This window comes from Sturnus vulgaris, chromosome 4 (genome assembly GCF_052056855.1).
Source record: "Sturnus vulgaris isolate bStuVul1 chromosome 4, bStuVul1.hap1, whole genome shotgun sequence".
Lineage (NCBI taxonomy): Eukaryota > Metazoa > Chordata > Aves > Passeriformes > Sturnidae > Sturnus > Sturnus vulgaris.
Genome location: NC_142246.1, coordinates 73,475,576 through 73,495,595, shown reverse-complemented (window position 1 = coordinate 73,495,595; position 20,020 = coordinate 73,475,576). Strand labels below are relative to the sequence as shown.

The 20,020-nt window shown below is 44.8% G+C and overlaps 1 protein-coding gene across 3 annotated transcripts in view; it reads left to right on the top strand.

The window, feature by feature from the left end:
* The first annotated feature begins 500 nt into the window (after nt 1–500).
* SHROOM3 (shroom family member 3) overlaps nt 501–20,020 on the top strand; it is a 109,449-nt gene continuing 89,929 nt past the window's right edge. For all 3 annotated transcript variants that reach the window (XM_088164326.1, XM_014884878.2, XM_014884877.2), the window contains exon 1: nt 501–1,482. In XM_088164326.1, the coding sequence (XP_088020452.1) occupies nt 1,318–1,482 (165 nt within the window). In that variant the 5' untranslated portion in view covers nt 501–1,317. The remainder of the gene's footprint in view (nt 1,483–20,020) is intronic.

The following is a 20,020-nucleotide window of genomic DNA, read 5'->3' as shown; positions in this document are numbered from 1 at the left end:
AGATGTGCACACATCACATGTACTATAGTAGGAAACTATAGTACATTACAGTAATAAAGTATCTAGAGTTTGTGGTGTCTTTTCTTATTCCATTTACTGGGAAAGCACTAGGCTTTTCTGGCAATGTAAATGGGGAAAAGAAATATGTCCTGGGAAGCTGGTATGCTCCATGCAGAGGAAAAGTGCTTTATGAGAGCAGAATTATTAGCAGTGCTCCACTGAGCTGGTTTGGAACAGGTCCATTGTGTTTTCAGCAACTGGCAGTTGGGATTGTTACAATTCCTTGGCAAGGACAATAGAAAGATGGTGGTTTCCGGGGGCATAATAAAAGGGTGAGCCCCAGCTTTTGCACACTGCATTTTATAATTGCGTGCTTGATGTGCACAATTGGGCAGCACTGCCTCACTTCCCTTAATCCATCTCTCTCTCCCTCTCTCTCTCTCTCCCCCCCTCACTTCCTCACCCTCCCTGAGAGCAGCAGTAGCTGCTGCAGCTCTGGCAGCTCATCGGGGAGAGCACCGAAAATGAAAAGAGTTCAGCTCTCGCCTTAACGTTTTTCCCAGAGGATTCATTTCACCTGCTTCTCCAGTTTTCCCAGTAGCTTTTTTTTCACTCTTTAATCCAATAAGTATGGAGTTATTTCACATTTTAAACCCCTCTAAAGGGTTTTAGGAATGGACTTGCTCTCTCCTCCTCCCCCAGCTTTTTTTTTTTTTTTTTTTGACAAGTCAGAAAATTGTGAAGTAAGCGAACAGAGTAACTGAGAGCTGAGAGGGAGAAGACGCTTCCATTCTTTTAGTGCAGTGGGCTGAGGCAAAAAGGCCATTGTAATGGTAAATCGCAGGCAGAAAGGAAGAAAAGACTGATAATCAATCACAAATGAAGCATTCGTTTGGATTTTGGCAATTTACTGGCCAGGGGCTTTTAAATCCATAAACTTTTTATTTTTCTTTTTTTTTTTTTCTTTTTTTCTTTTTTTGCCCCCGTCTTGAAAACCACAGCTTTGATCTGCTGAAGGCAGGAAGAGAAAACTTGACAAAGATTTCTCTCATGCCCAGAGTGCCTGGGAATGGGGAGAGCTGAGTGCTGAAACGAAAATCCTGAGGGAGAAGCAGCGTGGTGAAATGTTGATGGGGCTGTTTTTAACCCATCACCTTGGACTCCGGCTCTGAAGCAGAACTTTCCACCTCGGGCTCTTCTCGTTTCTCCTATTCAGGGATGACTTGTGGTGGGCTTCTGGGGACTTTGATTTCCAACCTGGTCTCTCTGTGACTGCCTGAGTGGGTTTTGGTTTGCCTGAGTATGTGATTAGGACAGATGAGGATGCTAGACAACATTAACAGCAGCATATCGCCGTCAGAGTGCAGCATCACGCACAAGGGAAGATACATCTACCTGGAGGCACTGCTGCACGGAGGGGCTCCATGGGGATTCACGCTGAAGGGCGGGCTGGAGCACGGACAGCCATTAATCATCTCAAAGGTACTTTGCTCATTTTCTATGCCGTGCAAACAGGGTGCGAGTGGCGCCCGACTCAAGTCACACTGAAATGTTATAAGTGTCGTTGTGTTTGCCTTGGGTTTTAAGTGCTGAACACATGTTGAAGTCAGCAGCTTTGCTCAGGAGCTTGCAGAAAATTGGCTGTGTTTATTTCACTGCTATGACTGGGAGGGAGTAGGGGACTCTGGTGAAGTGATCTTGTATTGTGAAGTCGTGGCATATCTGAACATGGTCAGCAATCCATCCCCAGCACTCCTCAGGTACAACAAAGTGAATGCTTTCAGTCACCCGGTGGAACGTTGGCTAATTAGGAGTGTGTGTGTGACACAGTGCAGGAGCCACCTGCACCTGTTTGGTAAGTGTATATACTGTGCTGTGCTAGTGGTTTGCTCACCCTCCTTACTAAATACCTGTGAATCATGGGTGCCTTCAAGATTTTTATTATTTAATGATGGGGTATTTTCAACAGTAGCATAGCTCACAAAGATATTTTGAGGGGGAAAAATGGGAGAAGGAATTCCTTGTTCTCATCAGAACCAATCTGTTACCAGGTACCTCAAGATGCAGGTGCTGAAGACCACAGATTTTCAAAAGCATCACCTTAAATCTTTGAATATCTGAAATATGTTTGACCTGTGACCCTAAAACTGTTCTGACAATAAGATGTAGGTAATTCTGAAATTTCACCTCTAGTGGGTCCTAACCACATTTGTCCTGTGTCATCAATCTGGTGCATTCTGTATTTATAGCATATATGTCAAGCTACCAATGCACAGAGAGACTTATGCCCAGTCTTACTCCCTCCTGCAAACTGGGATGTACGTGGGGAATTCCATGGATCAGAACCAGCAGCAGATAAAAGAAAATGCTGATATTCAGAATCGATGTTGTTCAAATCCTTTGCAATATCAAATCCCCTTGCAGCTCCCTGTGCAAACACATTCACATGAGGACTGTCAGTCACTGAAGTAAATTAGCTGTGATTACTACATTTATATGTTCAAAGCAAAAAAAGGGGTCCTATTACAGTCCTTTTATCATAAAGGGATTTTAGAGATTTCACACCATCATCTTTCTTGCAGGACCTTCTTGGAGGCAGTTTGGCATAGCCACAGACAGCAAAAGCAGCCTCGCTGAAATGGTGTTATAAATTTTATTTTATAAACACTTGGGACTAACACAGGCTCTTCAGTGTTCTGCCATTGTGAGGAAAGTTTCTTTTTCTTTTTGCTATGACATTCTTCTGTGATGTAAAAATCACACTCCCCTTTTTTTTCCTTTTTTTTTTCTTTTTTCTTTTTTTTTTTTTTTAATTGGGGGCAGGGGGACAGAGAGGATGGAAGATGGCTGTGGCTGCTGAACATTAATTAATCTATGGGATTTGGTTTCCACAACAACCAGGCCCCTTAATGTAAAACATTCCTGGAGCGTGCATAGTGCCACTGGGAGCTGCATGACTTGTGCCTGCCTTTGCTGAAACAACACTGCAAAAATGTGCTGGGTTTCATTTTTGGTTGGGTTTTCCCTTTTTTCTCCTTGTAGTCCCTGCTTGGTTTGTGCTATCAGCGTCAGCATTTCAGTGTTTTGCTCATGCATGGGTGATGCAAAGCTGGAGAATGGCTGCATGTGAAAGCTCTGCTTTCTGGAATTCAGGCAGCTCTCGTTTCCTGGTTTCCAGTTTCAACTGAGAAATTCCTCTGGTGCTTCAATTCACTATGTGCTCTTCAGAATTAATTGCATATTAGTCATTTAGTTAATTCAGTATTCCTCGCCTGAGCGTACTGTGAGGTAATGAGGAACTGTTGGGAAATGATGAATTATGTTACAGGTTTAATTCTGTACAAGAGTGCTTGGAGAATCACAGAAAGTTTTAGGTTAAGAGGGACCATTAAAGATGCAGGCACTGGGAATGATCCAACAACAGATCTAAATAATACTACATATAAATACTAGAAAATGTGGATGTCAGTTTTTAATTTCTGTTTTTTCATAATTAAGAAGTTTTATTTTCTGTTTTGGCTCCCTGTCCTATTGGCAAATAATTACATTTATGTCTACTTACCTGTCTATTTGCACTGACAGAGTGATGCTAAATGGCCTTAGAGTAAATAAAAGTGGACATTTCAGCAAATATCTAAGCTGGTGCCCGTGACAGCTTGCAACATGACTTAAAACAAAGTAACAGTGATGTATTGTTATGGAATGGCAGAGGGATAACAGATCTGTGTGAATACAGTAGCCCTCAGGAACTGCTGGGGACCCAGAGTAGTGATGTGTCTCAGCTACAGACCACAGGCTGTAATGGAAGTTCAAAACCAACAGGAGTGAATTTACAAAAGGCCCACATGCACAAAGACTGGTTGTGGCAGCCCAGGGCAGCCCTTGGCAAAGACACGTTCCTCCACAGGTAACATGCCAAGAATTTCCCCAAAAGTGAGGGAAGCCACTTTGGGAGAATAAGTGCAAAAAGCAGGGCTGGATTGTCAGCTGGCAGAAGGTGCTGGTTTAGAGAGCCAGCTACCAGAGCTTTAGTGTATTTTAGTGTATCTTTGCAGTATTGCCTTCCAAATGAGAACAAGTTATTTGGTACCTAAAGGAGCACCTGGATGTCCCTGGGTAGCAGTGGGACAGTGCCCAAAAAGAGGCAAATGGACACGGTGTATTTTCCCTTTTACATTGATTCTTTGGTATGAAATGTGGTCAATGACATGTTGTCATATAGTCCTTTGGCAAGAAGGTTCTCAAGGTTTTAATTACTTTCCTTTTTAAAAAGACAGGGCAGTTGCTTGTTTTGTTTTTCGTGTTTCAACACATTTGTGCTTAAAAAGTAACTCAGTGGCCTCCCTGTGTCACTAAGGCTTCAAAATCAGTACGAGTCAGATTCCCTGAAGTGACCTCCACTCCTCTGTTTCCAGACCTTGGATCCTACAGTTGAATTTCTGATTTTTTATTATACCTGTTTAGCAATTTAGAAGCCTGCAATTTTGGCCCGATTTGGGGAGATTTGCTTGCAGTGGAAATTTCATTAAACAAGTGGTTTCTTCATCTGGAAATAGAACTTCTGTAACAAATGCCAAAGTGATTGCAGGTGATGCCAAGTGTTTAATTAGAATCCAATATTCTGTGGCCTCAAAATCATGATAATATGCAGAAGAAAACCCAGATTTCTATTTCCAAATTACTTTTTTGGCTCACCCTTAGCTGCAAGATCAAAAAATGCAAAACTGAAAGCCCTGACTGTTATAGGCAGTAAAGGCAAACTGGTAACAGAAGGTTTCATTCCCTCTCAATTTTCTCTAAGAATTTTTAACCTAAGGTAATTAATGTGAATCAGTCTCAACCGTTTTGGAGCCAGGAGAGGTATTTCTGTGGTGTGTTTCTCCTCTCTACACAAACCTTTGGAACAGTTCTGGCTGTTGTAGGCCTCTGAAATGCCCTTTTATTTTGAGCTCAGTGTTGACAATGCTAACAAAGGAGTTGTTTCTCTTGCCTAGGAATTAAAGCATCCAAAGCGTTCTCCCTGGGACCGTGGCTGTGTGGGAACACTTTTCACATGCTGTGCTGGAGTTCATGGGTTCCCTTCACTCAAAAGGGCAGGTCGTTTGCAGGGACCTCATGCCAAAAGCATGACACAAACTCTGAGGTTTACCTCTCAGCAGGGATGTAGGAAGCAATAAAAGTTTAATAATAATGGGAATAGTTTGGGACAGAGCCTGAGAAATAATCCGGAATTCGTGTAAGGTGTTTAAACCTTGTCTGGAGCCTGATCCAAATGCTGATGCAATGAACAGCAGTCAGTGCTTGCAGGAGCTGGACCTGGCTGCCTTCACAGGGCTCCCCTGCCTGTGCTACTTCTCTGGTATTTTTTGGTTGAGAGAGCTCCTGGAGCACTTAGTGACGTGCAATGAGAATTGTTCCACCATTCACGACAAAACAGAACTCAGAAGGCCCTTCTGTACCCAGCTGGTCCACAGGCACTTAACCTTGTCTCTGCTCCAAACACTGGGAATCAGCATTCTCCCAGCACCCAGAGCTCGTAGCTTTCCTGCTGGAATGGCCAGAGTCCCATAAACAAAACAAAATTACCTGATGCACTGACAGGCAAAGTTTCTTTGCATGCATTCCCTGTATCCCTTGGTGTGACAAGTGGCAGACCTTTTTTGTAGGGCTGCAGGCACAAAACCCATGGCCCATGCTCACCTTAGGGAGGCTTCTCTGAAGCTGGCAGAGTCATGAGAGACTTGCTGGCCTGGGCATTAGGACATGACACTGAGCCAGAGGTACAGTGACATCTTCTGTGATTTTTTAAAAATTTATTTTCATTTTTTCTTTGAACATTTCCTGTCTATATGTGCTTGATTTTTCTCCTTACTGCTGAAGAATAGCTTGGGGCCTGTGTTGTTAATGTTGAAAAAAGCACCCCTTCTCACCCTTGATCTTCCAGTATTCTGCAAGTGGGCTGGTGATGGTGAGAGGTCTGCTGGCACATGTGACTCTTGTGGCAGGCAGTGCACAGGGCAGATGTGTGATCCCAGGTTTCGAGGGAATCTGGATGCTGGACTGGCTGCTGCTGTAATTGTTTGAGGAAACAGGAGGCAGTTCCTCACCGCTCCTCCTGGCTTCTCAGGGCTCGAATTAGGGCCTCTCCAAAGACTGCTGATGCCAGCACAAGGGACAGGATCCCTACCTTTTCTTAAAGCGAGGGAGTTGCTGCATGAAAAGGCTTCTATTGTCCGCCCCTCCTTTAGGCTGCCGGCGTTCTCCAGCACAAAAAGACCTCTGTTCCCTAGCACAGCACTGAATGAGCAGCCGCAGGCAAACCCGGTGCCTGATGTGAGCACGGCCTGGTGGGCACTGCTGCTGCTCCAGCAGGGTCAGGAGCAGCTTCCACACTGCTGAGGGGGCAGTGCCAGCTGTGCCCTGATCCATCACAGGGAGCCTGGCTACAGGGAATACCTTGCTTGTCCCAAGCTATGATTCCCAAGGGCCACAGACAATTCAGTTATGAACGTGCCCATGGAAGGAAATGGTGAAAAAAGGATTTCTCTGTGCTGAGGAGGGGTGGGGATGGCATCTGCCAGGGATTGGTGTCTGGTTGTCCAGTCATGCTTTAGAGTTTGCTCCTTAGCAGAGGTCAGCCCAAGCTGTGAAGTTTTGGCCTAAATCCCCACAGACAGCTGCTCTGAAAGATCAGGTCTCCACCCCTCATTGCTGCCACAGCAGCATAGTCCCTCAAAGTCACAGAAAGATAGAAGAAATATTTTCTTCTCAGGACAGAGAGGAATCCCATGGTGATGAAACATAACATGTAATCCTTAGGGTCAAGAAATGAAGCCTTCATAAACCCTGCCCTGGCTTTAGCTTACATGAAAGATTAGACAGAAAAATGCCACATACCCTTGTTCCCTTGGCTGTGGCAGGTACAGCTGGAGTTGAGGTTTAAAAACTGATCCTAAAATGAGACCCAGAGAATGCACTCTTTAACTCAGGATGTGTACACAATAGATGTTTGCTTGTCAAAGGGTCCACTACTTTCAACCTTTCCCACAGTTCTTGGGAGCCCAAGGCATAGGAAGAAAGTCCATAACTGATAATAGAACTGGAGCTGAGCTAATCTCATCTCAAATTTCATTGGTGTTTGCCTTCAGGAGCTTTTGAGGAAGCTCAAAATTGTGAAGCATGAATCCAGCATAGGTCTATTGCATGGGAAATATTCTACCAGTGACAGGATCCCAGGGAACAGCTGGAGCTGTGTCAGGAGATGTTTGGGAATATTAGGAAAAGGTTCTTCACCCAGAGGGTGGTCAGGCACTGAACAGGCTCCCCAGGGCAGTGGCCTTGGATCCCAAGCCTGCCAGAGCACAAGGAGTGCTTGGAAAATGCTCTCAGGCACATGGTGGGATTCTCAGAGTGATCTTGTGCAGACACAGGAGTTGGACTTGATCCTTATGAGTCCCTTCCAGCTCAGGATATTCTCTGAACTAGTCGGAAATGGGAAGGATCTGTGAAAGTGAAAATGAGGTGAACTGTAATTTGCTTTCCAACGAACACTGGCAGTCAAAGGAACAATGTCCAGAGGCCTTTGAAAATAGACTGTTAAGGCAGAAAATTTCTGTAACTCATTTGTTTGTTTCCAAAACTTTGACTGAATCCCCATCCAGTGGCAGCAGAGAGAGCATCCAAGGCAGTGCCAGGAAACTCTGAAAGATGTTGGTACCCATCAGTACCAACTGAGTACACCTGAGAGGTGGAAAAAAATTTTACAAATGTTGCTTGTTTGAAATAAGAGAAATTTGGTGTCCACTCATTCACACAGCTGAACTGGAAATAGAGTTCTCGTCTTTGCATTTTTAGCCAGCCACTGCCTAGATCATAAAAAAACCCCCCAACAAATAAATGATTCCACATTTCTTGGTCAACTGAAATTAGGAAAAGAACATCAGGAGCAGAACAAGAGCAGCTTATCCAGGACACAGCTTGTTAACATCCTAACTGGTATTCAAGCATAATATTAATTTTTCACACTTGCATTAAAAAATTCCACAAAAAAAATATCAAACCTCAGTGAAGAATGATTCCTGCTGATAAGAAAATCACTGTGCTTAAATTCATTAATAGAATAGGCTGTGGGATACATTTCAAAGCATGGGGTGAGAAATAAGCTCCCAAATCCCATTAAGAAATAACAGGATTTATGTGCATTCCTCCCATATATTAACTTTCCCCTCTGGAAACGTCTTGTGCTGAGCTGGTGCCATTTTTCAGGCAGGTGCAGCGTTTTGCAGTTCCCACAGACTCACCAGCTAATCTGCCAGGCTGAAAGCCATTCCCCATTCTCGGGCAAGAATGGGATTTTCCGAGGCCCGGCGGAATGGGCAGTTGGGCTGACAAATGCCGTGGCTGGCTCTTGTAGCGGGGCTCAGTCACACATTGTGCAGCCCCGGCCTGGCCGCATCCGCCCCTCCCGTGGTTCCAGCCCCGGCCACCAGAGATCCAGCACATACCGGCGTTTAACAGCCGCTCTCGGGAGCGGGGCGTTTCCTAAACGTGACATTTGTGAGCTGGGGAATTGGTTCCTAGGATCAGCAGGGGCTGGAAATTTCCCAATCCTCTGGAGAACTACTGAGCTCCTGAGGAGTGTTCACTGTAGCTGCATGGAAGATTTTACCTTGGTTTTCTGTTGAGCTTGTGAGCAGGATTTATTTTATCTATCATGGTAGTGGCAGCAGGATAAAGGTAAAAGCTACAGGCCCTTGAATGCTCTTTATGAGTGTAATAAAGAAATCTGCTCCCAGGTGGTTGGAATTTATAGTTATGATACAGTCACGAGATACAAGTATAAAACCCAAACGTGAGGAAGGGAGAAGAGTGAAGCAGGAGTGAGTCTGCAAATGCAGCAGGGAGAATGATGTTGCTTGAGATTTATCCATCGTTTGATACTGGATTTTAAGGTGTTTACAGTGGCACATAATTGCTGGAATAATCGTGCCCGTGGAAACTTGCAGTAGTGCAACATCCATTATTGCTTTCTTTTTGAATTTTTCTGTAAAAATACACGTTCTTTAAAGGAATTCTGCATTTAGAAAAGTGGATTGGTCCCCAGTGTCAGACCTCATGTTTTCGTATGTTGATTGATGACTAGTCTTGCCAGTGGACTGAGATAGACCCACATTTCTCAAATGCAGTCTCATAGAAACTGGGAAATGAGCTGATGGAATCCAGACCAAAGATCTGGCTGTTTTCCAGGGGCAAATACATGGCAAGACACATCCCCACTTTCAAGAGAGGGGCTTGAGACGGAGAAAGAAATGTGAAACATTTGGACAGCGAGGGGTGGGGTCTTGGGAGGAATCTTCATTTTCTCAATGGTCCCTCTCCTCTCCCTCCTGCCCTGCTCCATTTGGTGTTTACTTAAAAGCAGTTGCCAGTGTTTGTTGAATAGTGTCAGCACAGAAGGGATGCAGCCACTGACCTGACTAAAAGGCAACAGCAAAAGGTTAGCAGAATTAGTCTTGTACTGCAGACTTGTATTAATAGTTGTATTGTGGGGTTGTTGGCACAAACTCTGCAATTAAATAAGTTGTTGGCACTCTTCCCTAGGTTAAATTACTATGGCTGTTCCCCCTGCTTGCAAGTCAATGAATACAACACTTTTGGGGAGGCAAGTTCAAACATTTTTGTTCTTTGGGGATTCTGCACATTTCTGGTCTCAAGCTAAGAGGTTTCTGCTGGCTTTCCAAGCAGACCTCTGTTGTTGTTCTGTCTCTGCAAACAGCCTGTGCAAACTAATGCTGGAATAACCAAGCAGGGAAGGAGGTGGGTGAGGGAAAGACACCACAAAAGACTGATGGAGAAACAAATGCCCTTAGAAGAGGTCCTTGCTTTCTCTCCTGCCCAGATCCACAAATGTTTCTTAGCACTGGGCTATTGTTGGAGAGGATTAGTTTTCCATCACAGCTTCATCAGAGGCAACTTAGCCTTTTTGCTAGGCCAAAAACACAGCCACAGACATGGGAGGGGAGGGACTCCCTGCTTCTCCTTGCCCATAAGTGTAGAGCTTCCCCTTTTTCCAGCCCCAGGCCTCTTCCTGCTCCTGCTTTAGCCAGTGGCAGGTGGGTTTGGCCCAGGGGTCCCTGTCCTCCTCTGTGCCATTCTGCAGAGGCCACTCTCAGCTATATACCTCCACAGCTGGAAAAAATTTGGATTTCCAATTTATTACCAGTTCCTTCTGCTTTGGGAACAGAAGTTCTTGTGCTTCTTCCTGAGTGTGCCTCTAATGTAGCAACACATGATGACCTGCCAGCAGCACCTGTGTCCTCACCTGGTCACTAAAGGGTACATCCAAAAATTGCTCCTCTCTCCCAGGAGTCCAGACCTTTGGGGTAGCAACTCTAAACTTCAGGCACAAGAACTGCCAGTGCTTCAGCCTTTCTTTTCCTGTGCCCAGTGTGGAAAGGCAGTAGGACTGTGGGGAGACTGCTCTGTACAGTCTGAGCTGAGAAACCTGCACAGAGAACATCCAAGATTTCGAGGAAACTGGTGCTATGCAAAAAAATATCTGGACACAGCCTTCATCCATGCTTTCCTTAAGATTGGCTGTTATTTAACCAAGTGTTGGACATTAATTATGGACTGCAATTAGACATTTCCCTGCCCCCCCAGGGACATGGGCTTTTCCTGGTTTATATCAATGTTTGATGGAGGTTGATGGAGACTGAGCCATGGACACACCAACAGAAGCTGGAGGTTTGGAGAAAGGAGTAAGGAGAAACAGAACTAAGTGTGCCTGAGTGACTCAGTGTCTCTACAATTTGTTATATATCTCATCAGCTGCTAAAGCAAAAGATTCGTGTGCTGGTTGGAGCTGAAGAGAACCAGGGTAAGCATCTATTGTTCTGTAGGTTTTATTCTTCTCAGGTTGGGATCTTGTCAGCCCTCATTAGCTTGACAGGTTGGTCTGTGTCACCCCTTGGATGGGAGACTTTGCAAGGCAAAGAGAAATGACACAAAGTGGCTCAGTCTGTGGTCCTGCTCCCTCTGGGTCAGTGCTGAATCACTGAGCCCTCGGGGTTTGGGGGGACAGGGTGTGATAGCACTGCTCTGTGAGACCTTCTGCCTCTGGTGATGAGATATTACAGAAGCTCAGGCGATGGCATATTGTACTAGGGAAAAAATGTGATGCCACAAGCGAAATTCTGGTCGGGATAAATCACATGCCAACAGCAGCATTACCATCTTGATTCTTCCTGAGTCACGTTAAGCCCTCTTTGTAATTCACAGGGGGCTGTAGTCTGCCCCTGCACTTTTAGTGACCTGTTTTAGACCAAGCACAATTCTCAGTCAAATGTCTTTGGTTAGTTGCTGACTCTTCAGCACTCCAGAGTGAGGCTGCTTCTCTTTAGGGTAATTAGAAAATGGGGCTAGTATCCTGCCATTCCAATAAAAGCATTATCTTCTATCATGCCTGTAGCCATGGCATTCCTGGATGACTGGAAGGGAGCAAATTAATCCAGTGGCAATTGGAGCTGAGGTGGCTCCCTGCATCCCTGTAGGATGTCAGTGGGCAGCTTCACAGCAGCACCTAGAAATCTGCAAGGTGAGTTTATTGTGCCAGAGGATGGCTTGAAAGTACTTCCTATCGAGGTAGTTCTGGGCAATTACCTCTATCTGCTAAAAGTTGGCAATGTGGGAGCTAGGTAAGGAAGCCCAAGTTAGAGATGACAGACTGGGCCTTTCCAAGCTCTGTAGCTATCTCTGCAAATTCCCTAGCCAAAACCAACAACAACAACAAAACAGCAACAACAACAACAACAAAAAAAAAACACCAGAGAGAAAGAGAAAGAACAAACCAAGCTGGATAAAAGGAAAGTGTGGCTGTCTCATAGCTGCTCAACAGGCAACCCTGAGATCCCTCTGGCAAGAGCAACCGAAGCTGAATTTGTCATTGTTTGGCTGGTGTCACCCAGCTGGTCGGGTCAGAGAGCTTCTCTGACCTGAGTCCTCCAGTGATGGACAGGTCTGTAGTGGGCATTATCACAACATAATCACATGGAGTGAAAGGGAGACCCTGTGTGCCTTTCTTAACTTCTTCTCTCCCTGTTCTCCAAATCTTTAGGATAATACATCCTTTCTTATTTTACTCTGAATCCCTTAATGCTTCTCTTGTGTAATAAGGTTTTCACAGCAAAATATGGCCTGCAGAGTAGTAAATGGAATTCTTCCAAGGATCTCCAAAGATCTGCAAGGATTCTGTTGCACTGCTAAAGGAAGCATTAATCATGGTCAGAAATATTTCCTGCTGTGTTGTAGTGTGCTTTCTGGTTTCCTCTGTCCCTAAGGCACTAGTGGAAATGGAATCTGATAAGAAGGTGTGGGGGGATTTTTTGCTGGTTTAAGTTAACTAAATTGGTTTTGGAATGGAACAGAGAGTCTGTAACTTCTTAGTGGTATTACTGGTCTTGCCAAAACTAACATCAGCCAGGAAGAAAAATGCTGGAAACCCAAAGACCCTGGTCAGGAGGAGAACAGAAAAGGAATTTTGTTGGCCTAGGGACTTATGAAATTCCTTTTCTCTTTCTGTGTATCTGGATATGTGTGCGTTGCTGTCTTGGGAGCAGTATAGGAGGAGTTGTGTATTTGGAGCAGGCAGCGTCAGGAGTTTGGTTTCACTTGGATTTGCAGTTTTTATTTACTCACAGCATATTGACCACAGCACAAATACTAATTTTTAATACATGGAAAACTTAAAGAACGTAGAAATATGAAATATCCTTGGTTTGGTGGCCTGTATAGAGACACTGGTTCTTGTGGACTCTGAAGCAAAATAATGGGCAAGATGGAAAGAATGAAAAAAAAGAGGGATTTGTGCTGAGCAGACAAGTTTTGTTTGACCATGTATAATAAATGCAGGTGAGCTTTGAAAAGAAAATTATCACCAAAACCAAACCTGAAGTATTCTGCTTTAAAAATGTCAAAGTTAAAAGTTTCAACCCTTCAAAGTTATTCTTTCTTCCATGCCTTCTAGGGATCAACACCCTTTACTGCATTTAACCTGCATGTGGAAGCAGCCTTGTTCTTGCCACTGAAATCCCTCTAGCTAAATAAGGATGCCCCATTCTTGTCTTTTCAACTAAAGCTCTGCTTGAATGTGGAGTAATTTAGCTCTCACCCCACCTATGAATGACATTCCTTATTATCTTTGGGGCTTATTTTGACCTCTTGTCTTCTGGTGAAATGGAGCTGAACCTTGCCAGAATCCCTCTTTAAGACCTTGATTTAATAGGACAAGGGATATCTTTAGCTCCTAGGATAACTTAGGTAGTGAGGTAGAATTTTCATAAAGGAATGGATGTGATGAAATCACTGGATATTATTCCTGTGCATGTCATATTTCTAATGGAGAAAGATATTTTGCTTTCTTTGTTATTATTGCTAACTGGAGCTAAGCAAAAAATGGATTTTCAGGCCGCTGGATGTTAAAAAAATATTTGTACTTATTTCAGATGGTTTGTTTCAATAACATTTTTCATCTTGACAATTCCCAGAGATAACTTCAACTACTAAAATCAAATCAAATAATGACACTTTAATTTAAATTGAAAAATTGTAACTTTTTGTTTTAAAAATAGTGACCCTCAGGCTGTTTTCTTTTTAATGAATATCCTATCGGAATCAGTGTGTGCTGGGAGGTGTTTTCATTATTAACATGACACCAGTTGGATTTAATCATCTAAGTCACATAGGCATTAGAAAAGTTGTTGAGCAGTCTTTAAAGCAAAGTAGATGAGAACTGGATTTGCAGGAAAACTCAGTGTCCAGAGAGGTTTCCCTGGTCCTTATTTGAACACTCATTAAAAACCTGGCTTTGTCACTCAAGTTCCCTGTTGGCAGCTGCTCATATTTATTGAAAGCCAGAGCTGTCACCCGTGATGCCTTTGCACCCAGAGGGGATACTGTGGCCCTTTGCCCATGAATGCTGCAGTGCAGAGAGGCAGGGAAAGACATCCTGTGATGACCAGGTCTGTCAGGGGGACTGGAGTTCCCTCTGCCTGAGCTCAAAAGCTCTGCTCTAAGCAGCAGTTGGGTAAGGCCAGGAAGGAGGCACTGTGTGCTCAGCATCTGTGCTTAACCTGGGCCCCACACAGCCCCAGCTGCCCAAACCTTGTTATTTCAACTATTCCAAATAACTTATGAGATTTGTCTCTAAGTCTAGGGATAGCACTAATCCAGGAAAAGAGGTTTAGGTGTTGTAAGGCCTTGTCCATGGAGCAACTTGTGAGAGTGAAGCAGCTTTTCTTAAAGCTGGTGCATGCAAACCAATCCAGTGCTTGTGTGTGGTGTGTGTGGCTTTGTGCATCCTGCAAGGGTCTAGGGCTGGGCTGGACAGGGCTTGGAGCAGCCTGGGGTAGTGGAAGGGGATGAAAGTACATGGCAAGACCTTTATGGTCCTTTCCAGCCCAAACCACTCGGTAATTGTAAGATAGATACAGCCCTGTGGGCTCCACGTGCATGGGTGCCATAGATTACAGTGGCCCAGGCATCCAAGTGTGCCTGTAGCTTGCCACACCTTGCTGGACTTGATTATCCTGCTGGAGCACGCTGTGGGCATGGGAGCTACCAGAACCCTGGAGCAGCAGTGTCAGCTGGAAGGTCACGAGACCTGGCGTTTGTTCTCAGTCTGGCTGCATTTCCCTGCACGGGAGCCTTCCGGAGCCGCCTGGCTCTCGGGGTTGGCCTTGGCTGAGGAGCCCTGGTGGCTGTGCCTGCCTGGGCCAGCCCCGGGGTTAACTGAGGACAGCACGAGGGCGCTGGCTCCGCTCAGCCTGCCCACGGCACATGGGAACAGCGGGACGGGGCCGGAGGGAGCTGGGATGGGTGCGTGTGTGTGCTAATGAGGCACAGAGGTGCTGCCAGCCCGGCCTCTCCAAGGGCACTTTGCACATGAGTGCACCAAGAATGCACCAGCTATTCAACGGTAATAAGTTTTCATAAGCACACGTTTCTGACCATGTCAAATTTTGTACCCATTCAGCTGCTAAAATCCGTGGAATTTGACACTGGGGAAACAATCACATTTGAGAAGAGCTTGTACAAAGGGGAACTCGCATTGCTTCCCAGCTAGAGCCTGAGCACTTGATTGGCTTTTCTAACACAATGTCACACATTTATTCCTTAAGCAAGATTAAAACTTTAGAAGAAGAAAGATTAGTCAGCAAGATTAGAATAGAAAACATTCTTAGAGAGTTATATTTTCCATAAAGAATCATCTGCTCTCCACAACTGCAAAAGTAAAAGGACATTTTTTCTTCCACAGTTTTGGATATCAGAGGTCTACAAACACCCAGATGGGGCCTGGTCCATCTCAGCTCAGAAATCCCGTTATTTTCTCTAATATTACCTAAGTGGGTAAAGTAAAGCATGCTCAAGGGTGTGATTAAGATGAACAAACAGGAAAGAATCATGTTCCTAGAGGTCTTGGTGTCCCAGTACCCAGACAACAGCAGCAGATGCTGATGTGCTCAAGGGATTTTCACACTGGAATGAGGGGAATGCGATATATTCTCCATTAGAAAAAGCCACAGAATCTAAATCATGGAAAATCACTTGTGGAAAATCAAGGAGTGACAGCCATCCCCACTGCACTGCCAACAAGGTGTCATCCTTGTGAAAGACAAAGAAGGCTCTTAGGTTGGCTCTCTTTGCTTTCCTGGATGAAGTGTTGAAGTACAGGAGATGAAATCTTATATCTCACACTACTGCTCTGATATCAGTTTACCACAATAACTGCTCTCTGGAAAAATAAACATTAGCTCACAGAAGGCAAACCACAAAACACAAAGAGGTGGAATATTAAGGAAATGGTGAGCAGTCACTTGAGCTTGCACAGGAGCACTTAACTTTCTCACCCCAACGGCTGGAGCGAGGTGAGAGGAGTTCCTGGGACTCATTAACCACAGATCCATTGTTCATTGGAAGCTTTTGCTGTGGGGTGATCGATACTTCAGTACCTGCGTGGGAACTGTCAGGAGATAAGGAACAAATAATAAAAGTAAAACCAGCTTAGAGGCCTGATCCTTTCTGTGCTTTCTGTGGCCTTGGGCAGGTTAATTCCTGGGCAGTGAGGAAAGCAGCGTGGTTCAAGAGAAGGGGCCCTGCAGCAGGACCAAGGAGCTGCTGCTCACAATCCAGTCCTACCTCACGCCCCACTTGTGCCCTCTTTTACCTGACTTCTGTTTTAGGGCCGTTCGAGGTCTTCCTGCTGGCACACAGGAGATGCAAGACAAGAACAGACACCTAACAGTCTTAGTTGTAGGTGATGGGCCATGAGAACAAGATGGACACAAAGGGCTTTTTGGGGTGTTGCACAATAAGGGCTTTGAAGAAATGCCCTGGAGTGCCTCTGTGAGGGGCTGATGAGCCGTCAGGGTGGCAATCTGCTCTTGGAATTGTCCAGCAGCGTTTCTTCTGCTGCACCCTGACATAACTGAAGCAGAATTTGGTTCTGGCTATTTAAGTGTGATGGATGAGCATTATTATCTGCCTGGAGAAAGGGAGACACGACAGCAAAGTCATCCAAGCACAGCCCTTGGGAGTTGGCCAATATCCCAAATCAGCATGCTTTGGTACTTAGCTCCAGATGGATTTCACCTGTGTGCATTTGGGGACCTGGGCTTTTAGACACTCATTTCTTGTCTGTACTTCCGGAATGAAAGAAGCTTTTATGGGACTACGAGGTACAAACAGACACCTAAACATTGTAAGCATTTCAGCGAAAGCCTTTGTTTGAAACAGTAGTTTTTAAAACAAAGCATAAGGCTGCAGTTTCACCAGTGTTTTACTTCTTTATTGGGTTAGGGAGCAGCCATACTTGGAGTTACACTAAACCTGCAGGTTCTCTGGCTGTGTTTCAGCCTGCCTTCCAGTCAAACTGGCATTTGTCTCCCAGTTCCAGAAATGTTACTGTGATGATGATGTGTGAAATGGAAACAAGACAATTAGCGTTTCAGACACGCCAAGCTGGCACTGGAACCAACTCACTTGAACTCCGAGGGAACAAATCTGACGTGGAGCCCATTCAGTGTAAACAGCAGTCTCAAAAGAGCAGCACGCCTTTATTTTCTGATCACGGTGGGTTAACGACTGCTTGTTAGTCCCAAGGTGTTCTCTCCTTCCCCACATCCATTCCTTTGGAAAAAGGAATGGGGTTTGCCCTTATTACTCAGATTAAGAGTTTTGACCATGAAGTGATGAAGCATATGCTGGGAGCTATTACAGCTTCATTGGCAAGTGGCAGGGCAAAATTGTTCAGGGACTGTGAGCACAGGAATGGATGATAAGAGCCTTTTCATTTATTAATCACTTTAATTCACATCTAAAACTCAGCCAGCTGAAAAATAACCAGCTCTGGAGACTGGGCACCTAAAGCACAACATGATCAGCTCATAGCTCAGTCATGACATCCATGTTTCACTACTTGTACTTTGGAGGATGTGCCAGGATTCATGACTCTGGACAATGCTGAGAAAGTGTTCATTACACGCAGAAGTTTATTAGATTAACTGACTAGGAGATGTTTTGTGGAGATCTTCACTAGGATGCTGCCAATCCCATGTTTTAAATGGAATATTAAGTGTTTTCAGTTTAACAAACAAAAACACATCACCAGTAGCTGATTGCTGAAGGGAAAAGGTTAAACTGAAGGTGGGATTTTTATTTTTAATTTTTTTCTCCCAAAAAAGATAAGTTTCAGATTGGTATATGCAGGAATTAATTACCCATGAACCTGTGTTATCCTGCTGAATGTTCATCCATTTAACACATTTTTAGCTGTATTTTAGAAGTCTTCAAGACTTACATCCCCAGTATTCCTTAGAGAGGGAGGTAGCAATAGATACCTTGGATAGATGGGACAGCTGACGCTGGGAAGCTTTCCCACAGCCTTGGAGGAGGAGAATGTTCACGGTTACAGACACCCATCAGCCAGTAGAGCTGTCCTTGCACCACGGTTACCCTTGCTGCTACTTGGAGTGGTGGGAGAAGGAGAGGATTTAAAACATTTTCGTTCATTAAAGTATGACAAAAGACCTTATTCTGCCCAGGCATGCAGCCCACAAAGCTGTTTAGGGCCTGAAAGGATCAATTGAGGCGATCCAGCAGCAGCAGGACAAAAGACCTCGGGCAGTGTAATTAGCTAAGTACTGCATGCTGCTCCTTCAGTCCTCTCTCAGTTAATCAATCAGGACAGGGATGGCTGGCTGGAAAACATCGCTGAGATCATGCACTGGCTGCAATCACCTGGGCTCCTCTGAAAGCCATGGCTGCCTTCTAGGGTTTATGGATTTTATCCGTGATTGAAACCAGCTTCCCCACAGATGGACATCCAGACTTAGCAGTTCTTGTGACAAATGGTGACAATACCAGTGGCAAGTAGAGAGGAGGGACTCCATCCCTGCTCTGAAGACAAGCACCAGCATAGAGTTACATCTGCAATCTAATAGGGGTCTCTAGGATCCAACAGGAACAGTCAAGAGGCCACCACGATCACTGTGCTGTTTTCATACTCTGTATTTTGGCTCTCCATGCAATGAAGGCATTAATCCTGACCTCAGTAAGGGCCAGAATGCAGGAGACAATCAGACTGCTCAGGCTTTGTTCAAATCTGGGGGTCTGTCCTGTCAGCAACAGGGAGATTCAACTAAAAGAGTCAGCTGGCTCTGCTCCTAATTCAGCTTGAGGAACAGATGCTGGGATTTTAGTGGAACTGGTGCTCTGTGCAGCTCTGTGCACGGCACATTTTTAATTATTCTGTTGGCAAGGGTGAGAGCAAACAGCAGCAGTTCAATATTAGTGTTCCCCAAAGTCTCTGTTGGGTCAGCTGGAAACTCACCCTTGCAGCTTTAAGGTTTGTTGTCTCATTTCCCTGTGGTTTTGTTCTTCTCCTGCCAGGCCCTTTGAACGTGAGCTGATCTTCAAAGCTCATCCCAGCTTTTCACAAGTTCAGCACAGTCTGCTTTGATGCAGTCAAGGCAGTGCTTGGTTTTCACCAACTCACATAAAGACAATTCCTCAGAGAGAAACAGCATCTTTAAAAATTTGGAGGAAGGGTTGCTGCTGGCCCTCTGTATCCATAGCAAAGGAAATATCCATTCCAAGTCCTCTCACAGAGGGATTTTTCCCTGAAAAATCCTTGTGTGTTGTGCTAATGAGGGATGCAGGGACCCCAGGCAGGTGCAAAGGAGTGCTAGTGGTAACACTTCTGTCTAGGCCTAATCCAAACCTCACGGAATGGAAAAGGCATGTACTGAATTTAGCAATGTGTGGTCAAGTCCCTGGAAGGATATTAATTAACCTAATTCCAAACAGAGCAGTGTCTGCCACGGTATTTCTGCTTTGAGGTCTGCAGTGTACTTTCTGTTCTTTCCTCTCGGAACTTTTACGCAATCTTCAAGTTTTCTGCAGCTTGTTTGTCTCAAAGCTGTTGTTGCAAAATTGTTTGCCAGAAAGGACATTGTCATCATTCACAGGATCTATTTTTAAATTCTGCCAAGATTCCTTAGGTGAGAATGTTATCCCAGAGAACTGTAGATCCCAGGGATGCTGCTGAGCGACTCAGAGCTGAAACAATTGACCACATTCACTGAAGTGGCAGGGAGAGCATAGGGAAACAGTGTAGTTACCTTCACTGGAATTTGGCCAGCATCCCAGCTACCACTAATGCCTCTGCTCTTGCAGGAATGTCCTAGGATTTTCATTAATGTATAATTCAGCTTATAAAAACATGTGCCTGCTGCCTTATCCCCTGGAGCTACGGCAATTAAAGAAATGCTGTGTAGTGGCTGGCTTTAGCAGGCACATTCCCTTCCTTTCTAGTTATTCCTGCTCCTTTCCTTCCTCCTCCCACCCCGGGATGCCAGGGTAAAGTTCCCAGTGCATTGTGTGAACAGTGTGAAGGGGGAATATGATTTTTCAGTGCTGAAGGCTGAAGCTAAGAAAAAGGAAAAGGCGTGCACTGTTTGGATAT